At 44.5% G+C, this 10,071-nt stretch overlaps 1 protein-coding gene across 1 annotated transcript; it reads right to left on the reverse strand.

Annotated features, from left to right (window-relative positions):
• Window positions 1–406: 406 nt before the first annotated feature.
• COMMD2 (COMM domain containing 2) lies at window positions 407–5,932 on the reverse strand. Its single transcript, XM_026650203.2, has 5 exons — window positions 5,695–5,932; window positions 5,205–5,282; window positions 3,322–3,404; window positions 1,603–1,776; window positions 407–1,003 (listed from the first exon to the last, which is right to left on the reverse strand). Exons 1-5 carry the CDS (start codon window positions 5,759–5,761, stop codon window positions 806–808), a joined length of 600 nt encoding a protein of 199 aa, XP_026505988.1. The 5' UTR covers window positions 5,762–5,932; the 3' UTR covers window positions 407–805.
• Between the last annotated feature and the right edge of the window lie 4,139 nt (window positions 5,933–10,071).

Consider the following 10,071-nt stretch of genomic DNA (forward strand, 5'->3'; position numbering starts at 1 on the left):
ATCTGGCCTCCATTAACCCCTTCCACTCTTGCATGAGGTAGCCACCCCATCACACCCTGCTATAATCAAGGAAGTGCTACCATATTACACATCTTTGCAGAACGTTAAACAGTAGTAGAGTGCTTTGGCTAACATAAGTTAAACTTAAAAGTGGACTGACTCTCTTATTTGCAAGTCTAGCCAGAAACATAGGAAACAATATCTAAAACAAACCTACTATTTGTCTGTAATGTGACTTTGAGGATATATGCAGCATTACAGAATTTGTTGCCACCACTTCATAAAAGCATCTTAGCAGCAACTAACAGAAGTTATGACAGGGAAAAGAAGTGGGAACCTTAAGAGTTAAATTCAGTGGTTCTATAAGCATAAGAATTTAGATGGAAGACCAATCCTGGTAAAATATCACTCCTTCTCAGTGTAAGTATTTTTTTATTTTAAGAAAGAACACAAGAGAAAAATGTTGCTTGAAAAATATAGCAATGAATACACAATTTTGTATTACATTGAGGCAGCCCTATATAATATTAGGGACACTCACCAAGGAGAGATAATTAACGTAGTGCTGACCAGACTAATTTCTGTATTGAGTTAAAGCACAAGACAATTATCCTAACTCACATCAGGCAGCTGTATAAAGTTAGCAACAAAGGAAGTTCGGCCTGTAACCACTGGCTCAAGATCCTGGCACAGGAAAGCATTTCATCTGATCCAGATGTTTATTTTCCTCAAAATGTATATTTGTGAACATTGTTTTCTACTACTGTTTCACAAATTACTTAATGAAATAAGTCACAAATTAATGTTATTTGATGTTGCGGACTATTCGCCTACAATGATTTGTTTTCATTTCCCCCAAGGCTTGTTCCAATTGCTGAATTAGGTGGAGCAGAGTAGCAGGGTCAGTTTGTAATATTTTGGTTGTCTGATCGCCATTTTGATCAAGGTGTAGCTTTATAGTGACAGCTGGTTTAATCTGTTGTCTCAGACTTCTGCTGGCAAGCTTTATGAAGATATTCAAATGAGATGAAATGGGGAAGTAAGGGGAAAAAAAGAAACAGTGCGTGTTAAAACAAAGAAATATGCTAGGAACCCAAGTGTCAATTTGGAACTCAACACTTCTGCAACTTTATTCATAGACTGACATATAGTTTACTCTTTCCATCTGTATCTAGTTTTATCATTATTAGATAATGATTGCAGTTTCTGGTTTAATCAAATGTAGTTTTTTGCAATGCTGTCATTTGACAATGCTTCATTATATATTACACCAAAGACTTTATTATTTAGTCTATTTTATTGTTTTTAAAGTTATCCTTTAATTTAGTATATAAATCTCTGACTGAACTCCACATTGTAACCGTGCATAAAACAATGAAATCATTTTGCAACATTAACTATATTCTTTATCTATCTTAAAGCCCACTGTCTTCCAATGCAGACTGGTAAATAAACATCTGCAAATATTTATATAAATGCAGATACTGCACCCTCAAGCATTTTAAAAAGACTGAATTAACCTTATGTTTTTCACAACAGCCTGTTCTGCCAAAATGTGCTAAAATGAAATTCAGATTATCTACTAAGACTAGGGTATGTTACCTGCACATCTAGTCTCCATTCAAGGCTGTGGTAACTGGGAAGCTTTGGGGCCAGTTCACCAAGAATGCTTCTGATCTCCTTTCTGTTGTCAAGGTAAAGCTGGAGCAATAATTTGTTCAATTCCTCTGAGAATCCCAGAACAAGTACAGAGTCTTGGAAGTCTATCTCAGAGATCTAGAAATTATCAATTTAGAATGTAATCAGGAATTGCACAACTGTTGTTGCTATTGCTCCCCGGAATCTATATATTACATTTTCTAAAGTCACATTACCTAATTACAATACCTTTCATGCAGAAATATAAGAGAGGAGTTCCATATCTAGAACCCATCAAACCTCTCACATGTTAACTAATGTATAAATGCTGATATGATATTGCTACCAACGTACATCAACTTCAATAATAATATTCAAAGGCAACTACTCAAATAAATTAAAAAGGGCAAAAAAAATGCTTAACATTTTGTATTTAATCATTTTGGTACACCTATTTGAAAGTAGTAAGAACCAAAATAACGTACCAATAGAAGGAGCTTATAACAATGACGAACTGGGCCTTGACCGATCCTAGTACATTTCTAGATATCAAATAAATTTATAAACTATTGTGTAGCATTATTATTAAAATTTTAAAGTACTCTGAAATTTCTAAAATGCCTATCTATGTATGTAAGCACTGGGTGCAACACCAGAGCTCACATTACATTAATCTAGAGTGGCCCTTGTACTTTGACAGTCCCAGATCAATGGTTTTCTACATGTATGTTTTATTTTATGGTCTGGTTCAGTTTCTATTATTCTGGAAGGAGTCATGTACTTGAGAGAAGAGTCTTTCTTTTGCACTGTTGCCAACAGCTTTCACATATTATAAGTGTTCCATGGCAAGCTCTATCCCATCAAAATGCCAAGAGAATTTATTTCATTTTTCAGGTCACCCTACTTTCCAAAGGAAGATATTTCACTCTATTCCAAGAACTGGAAGCAATACCAGAAGAATACAAGTGAACGAAGTTAACTCAGGACTACTAGACAACTGCTCCACTTATTTCATACATTTGCAATATTCAGGTATCCTCTTACTTCTTGAACAGTCTTCCCGATGGGAAGACAATTTATTACCCAGGTACCTCTCTTTCTTTCCTATTTGCCTGGATTCATATTACCTTTCATGGTGATTTAGTTAAAATCTCATAAACTAAGCAGCATCAGGCCAGTCAGACCAGTAGTAGCCTGGGTAGCTCCAAGGAACAACCAATAAGAGGAGTTAATCTAGTCTGTATTCAGTACAGCATTTGAACAGTATCAGAACTCAAAAAAGAGATTTCCCTTCACTTAAATTGGATAGTTTGTTTTTTAAAGCATTATTCCTCACTTTCTGTTCTTTATTGTTGTGTATTGTTGCTATGTGTTGTTAAAAAAGTTTAACTCCAGAGCCACTGAAATGCACATGCTAGGCAAAGTGAAGTGAGTCACATATACAGTGTTTTGGGATGCTTAATATTATGATACTATGTAAAAATGATGTTGCCTTTATACATACCCTTTCATTCTCCCATGATCAAGAAGTTGTCAAATTTTGAAAACCTGACTTGGGTCCCTTGTCTAAGTGTTTCCAGCATTGTAGGCATATTGTGGAAGCCTTTGTTTTCCAATAAAAAACTGGAGGACTTCTCTCAAACTTTTACCCCCAGATATATACTATCGCGACATTATCCTTACCATGAGCTTGGAGCTCTCAGTGAGAAGATATGTTAATCCCTCAACTCCATGCTGAATAACGTCACTATTAACATTAAGTTTTCCTGAAAACAAAACAGATATTCAAGACAAGGTAAGGTGTATCTGTCCAGGCTATAACACACATGGCATTTAAATACATAAATAAATAAATAAAATAATTTTAAAAAGCACAGCAGAACTAGTACTGACTTAAGCATACATTGCACGGTAAGTCACAATGGGGCCTGAAAGAACCCTTTAGAGTTTATGATATGATTTAATAAAGTAATATGCTCACTTGTGTATCACTTTTTAAATCTAACCAATGGTGACCAGATTGGCACTAGTGTTGCCAACTTTCAGACTTTGCCCTTTGGAAAGGGAGGCATTGTATTAAAGGGACACAAACACCTAAATTATTTAAACCACAGTTACAAGTATAATTTATGATTGCTATAGATGAAAGATTTAAAAAAGAAAAGTAGTGTTTTCAGTTGGTTTTCTTTATACATTTGATAATCCTTAGGGTACAGCTAATTTCATTCCTCCACCTCCCAGCTATAATCCACTAAACAGACAATTTTACCCTGATAGTTGGATAGGCCTTTCACAAAGCAACAGGAGACAGAAAAATATTTTTTGAAAACCAGGAAAACATTACTGTAAAACAACAAAAATTGGAAGAGAAATTCAGAAGCACCAGAAATTTATTTTGTTAATTGCATATTTCAAGTTGATGACATCTATTTAAGGCATCATGATGTTACATCTGTCCCAAATATATTTCTGGATTTTATATTGCTGCTCAACACTGTAGTACAAGGGAGGGGGTAAACTATGGCCCGTGGGCCGGATCCAGCCCGTCAGGGCTTTCAATCCAGCCCACGGAATTGCCAGTCCCATGGCGCAGCGGGGCTAAGACAGGCTCCCTGCCTGCCCTGGCCCTGCGCCGCTCCCGGAAACGGCTGGCACCACGTCCCTGCGGACCCCTGGCAGAAGGGGGGAGGTAGAGGGTTTTGTGCACTGCCCTTGCCTGCAGGCATCGCCCCCCGCAGCTCCCATTGGCCAGGAATGGGAAACCGCAGCCAATGGGAGCTTTGGGGTGGTACCCACAGGTGAGAGCAACGCATGGCAGTGCCGCCTACCCCACCCCCAGTAGCCACTGCTGGACATACTGGCCGCTTCCGGGAATGACGCAGGGCCAGGGCAGGCAGGGAGCCTGCCTTAGCCCTGCTGCACGCTGCTCCACCCTGGAGCCACTCAAGGTAAGTGGCACCGGAGCCCACACCCTGAACCCCTCCTGCACCCCAACCCCCTGCCCTGAGCCCCCTAGCCCCCTGCCCACACCCCTTCTTCACCCCAACCCCCTGCCCTGAGCCCCCTCCCACACCCCACACCCCCTCCTGCCTCCCCCCCCCCCCCCCTACCCTGCACCCCAACCCCCTGCTGCACCCCGCACTCCTGCACCCCAACCCCCTGCCCTGAACCCCCTCCTGCACTCCAACCCCCTGCCCTGAGCCCCCTGCTACACCCCACCCCCCTGCCCCAGCCCTACATTCATTGCCCTGCATACAATTTCCTCACCCAGATGTGGCCCTCGGACCAAAAAGTTTGCCCACACCTGCTGTAGTATCTAAGCAACTTCTATATGAAATTATCAGCAACAGCCAAGTCCCTAGTGGACTTCATGGAGTCTATGGCAATTCTCCCTTTTCAGGGTAAAATACTCCTTATAGCAGGGCATATGTTTTTGATTAATAAAATCTAAAATATCTAGGTTTTTTTACATTAGTGTTTTAAAAAACTCAGTTTTAACAATTCCCCTTCAGTCCAGCAAGGTCCTAGGCAGCATTACCCTTCTGCCCCGCTTCTCTCGCTCTTACTTGCGGCTCCTTCGTAGATTTTCGGGTTGGTGCCTTTTCTTAAGAACTCCACTGCGATACGGCCAAATTCACCAACAACTGCAATGAAAGGAGATTAAACGCTCTGCAGACCTGCCCAGTGACTCCTGTGCTTGGGGGAACTCTCGGGCAGTTCCGGCCTGTTGGGAGACGGGGCGTTTTGCAATGCCAGGGACACATTTCCCACCTCGGCCAGGCCTTTGCCAGGTCTCCCTCACTAACAGAGCTGAGGCGTGGCCCCTGCAGAAGACCCTGGGCTCCTAGGGGCCCCTCAACCACAGCGGGCTCCAGAGACGGGGTGATGTCAGGCGCTTTGGGAGCAGGGCAGAGGACCCTGTTTCAGTTTATCAGGGCAACAGACCCCACTTCGCTGCCCAAGGGGGGCCGCGCTCGTGCTGGGGGCTCGTGGGCTCGAAGGAGCCCGGCCAGGGCGGAGGAACAGTGCGGGGGAGCGGGGCAGGGCGAGCCGGACCTGCGCTGTCCACCTGGGTCAGGAAGCCCAGGTGCTCCTTGTGCTCCTCCGATAGCACCAGCAGCATCTTCCCCGCGGCCTCTCGCCTGCTCCGCTCCTAGGCCGGGCGCCTCCCCACGGTCAGCTGACCCGCTTCCCGTCAGGGTGGCTCCGCCAGCGCGCTCCGGCCGGCGAGCACAGCCCGGCACACGGGTTCCGGGGCTCCAGGAGCAGGGGAAAGGCCGGGCGGGGAGCGGCTCCTCTGCACGGAACGGGGGCTGGGCCTGCGTGTGCCGGGGACAATTCAATCCCCCACCCTCTGCTGCGGCCCGGCCCGGCCCCTTCGCCCCGGGCGCCCCCCAGGCCAGGCGGGAGGGTCCCACGCTCGCGGCCGGTGTCCAGCCCAGGAGCCCTAAGGCTCCCCAGCGCGCGTTAGGCCCCGAAGCGGGGTATCGGCGCCACAGGCACAAGGGTCTGTGTCCGCACAGCTAAGAGCCGCATCCGGATTTCAACCCCCCCCCGATAGCAGGAAGGTCTCCACGCCCGAGTGTGGGTCAGATTTATCGCTGCATTGCGGCCCCCCCAGAGCGTGGATTAACATCTCCGCAGTATTTAGGGAAACTGTTTCAGCGCTGCTACTGATTTATAATTTCGTTAATTCACACATTCAGGGTTTGATCCCGCAAAGCATGAGCTTAATCGAGTCCAGACAGTGCTTTACGCGTGCAAAGCGCTGTACGAGCCCTGCCCCTCACTAGTGACGAGCTAAACAATGGGTTTCAAACATTGTTAATATTTATAGGTGGTGTGTAGCTGTGCTTCACCTCTAGCTTTCAATTTACTGTAAATTATTCAAAAGGGAAAGGAGAGAATAAAGCAGCTAATACTTATTTGTGGGTGCCCTATGTAGGTGGGTGCACTAAAATTCCCACAGCTGGCAGATTTTATTTGGGAAGAAGTTCATTTAGAAATGGAAAAGGCCTGTGGATACCAAGTAATATATTTACAAATTTAGTTTAAAAGTCACCCATTCATAGATATTCCCCTCCCCCGCCAAGTTTTGACAAATCTGGTGAAGGCATAGGGTTTGCTTCATAGGCGTGGGCAGCCCATTTCATTAGGATGTGCACCCAGGGAGCCCTGCCCTAGCCCCGCCCCCACCCACTCCCTCCTACTTCCCGCCCCCTGACTTCCCCCCTCAGAACCCCCAACCCCCCCGCTCCTTATCCCCTTACTGCACCCCTAGGACCCTACCCGTCCCCTGACTGCCCTGACCCTTAACCACACCCCCGCCCCCAGACAGACCCCCGGGACTCCCATGCCTATCCAACCGCTCCCCGCCCCCTGACAGGACCCCCAGAACTCCCGACCCATACAACCCCCCCTCCTCCCTGCCTCCCCCAACCCCTCTCCACACCCCTGCCTCCTGACAGCCCCCCCCAGAACTCCCGACTTATCCAACCCCCCCAGCTCCTTGTCCCCTGACCACCCCCTCCAGAGACCCCCCCACCCTAACTGCCCCTCCAGGACCCTCCTTGCTCCCTGTCCCCTAACTGCCCTGACCCCTATCCACCCCCCGGGAGGCGGGAGAGGGGCCGGCGGCTTGCAGCGCTCGGCCGGGCGCTCCAGCCTGGGAGCGCAGACCCCGCGGCTTGCCGCGCCGGGAGAGGGGGCCATTTGCCCACCCCTACATTAGGGTGTGCCTGGGCACACCCGGCACACCCCGTGCGCACGCCTATGGTTTGCTTATCCCTAAATCCACTGTCCCCTCCAAAAAGGGCAGGAGGAAAACAATCAGCCTAATGTTCTTTATCGTTTTTCTGCCTGTTCCTTTTGTCTAATTTTAAACTATTGGAAATATTAATAAACAGAAAATAATATTCTAAATGAAAATGTTTCCAACTGGTCTGAGAGACTGCCTGGGATGAGTAGGAGAGGTTTTTGTTTAAACATATCACTCATCTACTACAGGGCTAGGAACTGTAAAAAATCCTATAATAGTTTCATTGTGGATGTCTGAAAAGAATTATATAAGCAAAATAGATCAGATTTTGATTTTACCAATGCTCTACAATGATACTCAAGTATCAGAGAGGTAGCCCTGTTAGTCTGGATCTGTGGCATCTTTGTGGCTTTTTATTTATTGATGACATTGTAATTCCTATAAAGTGCAGTCTAGTGTAATATGACCACAATGGGACCAATTCTTTCATGCCACAAAAACAATGAGGAGTCCAGTGACATCTTAAAGACTAACAGATTTATTTGGGCATAAGCTTTCGTGGGTAAAAAACCCACTTCTTCAGATGCATGGAAGAGGTGGGTTTTTTTACCCGTGAAAGCTTATGCCCAAATAAATCCATTAGTCTTTAAGGTGCCACCAGCCTCCTCATTGTTTTTGTGGATACAGACTAACACGGCTACCCCTCTGATACTTGGTTTCATGCCACAGTGGACAAACTGCCACAGATTTAAATGGGAGGAGGAGCAGATCCTAGATTTGTAGTTAAAAGGTAGTCACCAATTCGTTTTAAGTACAAGTATGGTATATAAATGTGCAGCATTGAAAATAAAGATATTATATGCTAATACCTGTCAAAAGAAGATATATAAGAAAAATGGAAATACATTGTAATCATTTTTATTTTTACAATTCTGTAGAAAAACAAACAATCTTATTTTTTGTGTGTGAGATTCATGTTGATATTGGTTGAGAAGAATACTGAGAAGTCAAAATCACAGGCAACATACAGTGCAATCAGTTGCTAGACCAACAAATGTATTCCAGTTGTTAATTTAATAGCTCACCTGTCCATCTTTTCTCTCATAGGAATGAGAGGAGCAGAGAAGAAATACACAGGAAGACACACATACGCATTGTTACTCCTGCTTCCCACAGAACCACTGACGATACTATCTCAGGGCATGTCTACACTGCCCTGCAGTTCAGACTACGAGACTGTGAACAGCAGTGCGCACCTAAGTCCTGTGCTGTAACTCTCCTGTGCAGACACTGTGGGAACAAGGTTCCCAGTACTTATTACCATAGTCCTGTTTGAAGAGGACTATATTAATGTAAATGAGAAACCTTTTTGCTTGTGCCTGCAGCATCCACATGGGGGAGTGGATGTGCACTGTTCTTTACAGCCCCACAGTCTGAGGCAGGCCAGGCAGTGTAGGCATGCCCTCAGACACGATTTTATCATTTTATATTTCAGGAAAGAATTTCAATCTGAAAGTGCTACCTGTATATCAGGGACATTTTGAGAGATGGAAATGATTTATTAAGCAATCTAGTCCATATGCCTGCCAATGCAGGAGATTTCATTTTATGAAATGGCAGGATTTTAAATGTGTGACCACTTTTTCTTTGTGTATTTTACAGTACTTCTAATTCAGTTCATGTGACAGAGTATGTAATAGAATATTTCACACTAACTGGGGTCCCTGTTCTTCTCCCATTTAAGTCAATGGTAAAACTATGATTTCTGTGGGAGACAAGTCAGGCTCTGTACACCAAAATGCTTTGCAGAGATAAGTAATACAGTTTCAGTTAGAGCCTGATCATGTTAACTCTTACTCATGCAAATAAGTCTTACTCATTCTAACATTAGCTGATCAAGTCAGTGGATAATCACCCCTATCATGTGACAAGGGTGTTAACTTTTTTTAACCCTTTCCCATATCAAATGACTGTGGTCAGACAATAAAGACCAGTCTCTTAGGCCAGGTCTACACTCAAATGTTAAGTCAATCCATCTAAATCACTCAGGGTGTCATAACTATAAAGGGAAGGGTAACAGCTCTCCTGTGTACAGTACTAAAATCCCTCCTGGCCAGAGACTCCAAAATCCTTTTACCTGTAAAGAGTTAAGAAGCTCAGGTAACCTGGCTGACACCTGACCCAAAGGACCAATAAGGGGACAAGATACTTTCAAATCTTGGGGGGGGGGAAAGGCTTTGGTGTGCTTTTTGTTAAAGGGGTTGTTCGCTCTTGGGACTGAGAGGGACCAGACATCAATCCAGGTTCTCCCCATCTTTCTAAACAAGTCTCTTATATTTCAAACTTGTAAGTAAAAAAGCCAGGCAAGGCGTCTTAGTTTTACTTTGTTTTCTCAACTTGTAAATGTACCTTTTACCAGAGTGTTTATCTTTGTTTGCTGTACTTTGAACCTAAGACAGAGGGGGGTCCTCTGAGCTCTTTAAGTTTGATTACCCTGTAAAGTTATTTTCCATACTGATTTTACAGAAATGATTTTTACCTTTTTCTTTAATTAAAAGCCTTCTTTTTAAGAACCTGTTTGATTTCTCCTTGTTTTAAGATCCAAGGGGGTTTGGATCTGTATTCACTAGGAGTTGGTGAAAGGAAGGAGGGGGGAAGGGTCAATTTCTCCTTGT

Source organism: Terrapene carolina, unplaced genomic scaffold, assembly GCF_002925995.2.
Source record: "Terrapene carolina triunguis isolate 2854851 unplaced genomic scaffold, T_m_triunguis-2.0 Scaffold88, whole genome shotgun sequence".
NCBI classification, from domain to species: Eukaryota; Metazoa; Chordata; order Testudines; family Emydidae; genus Terrapene; species Terrapene triunguis.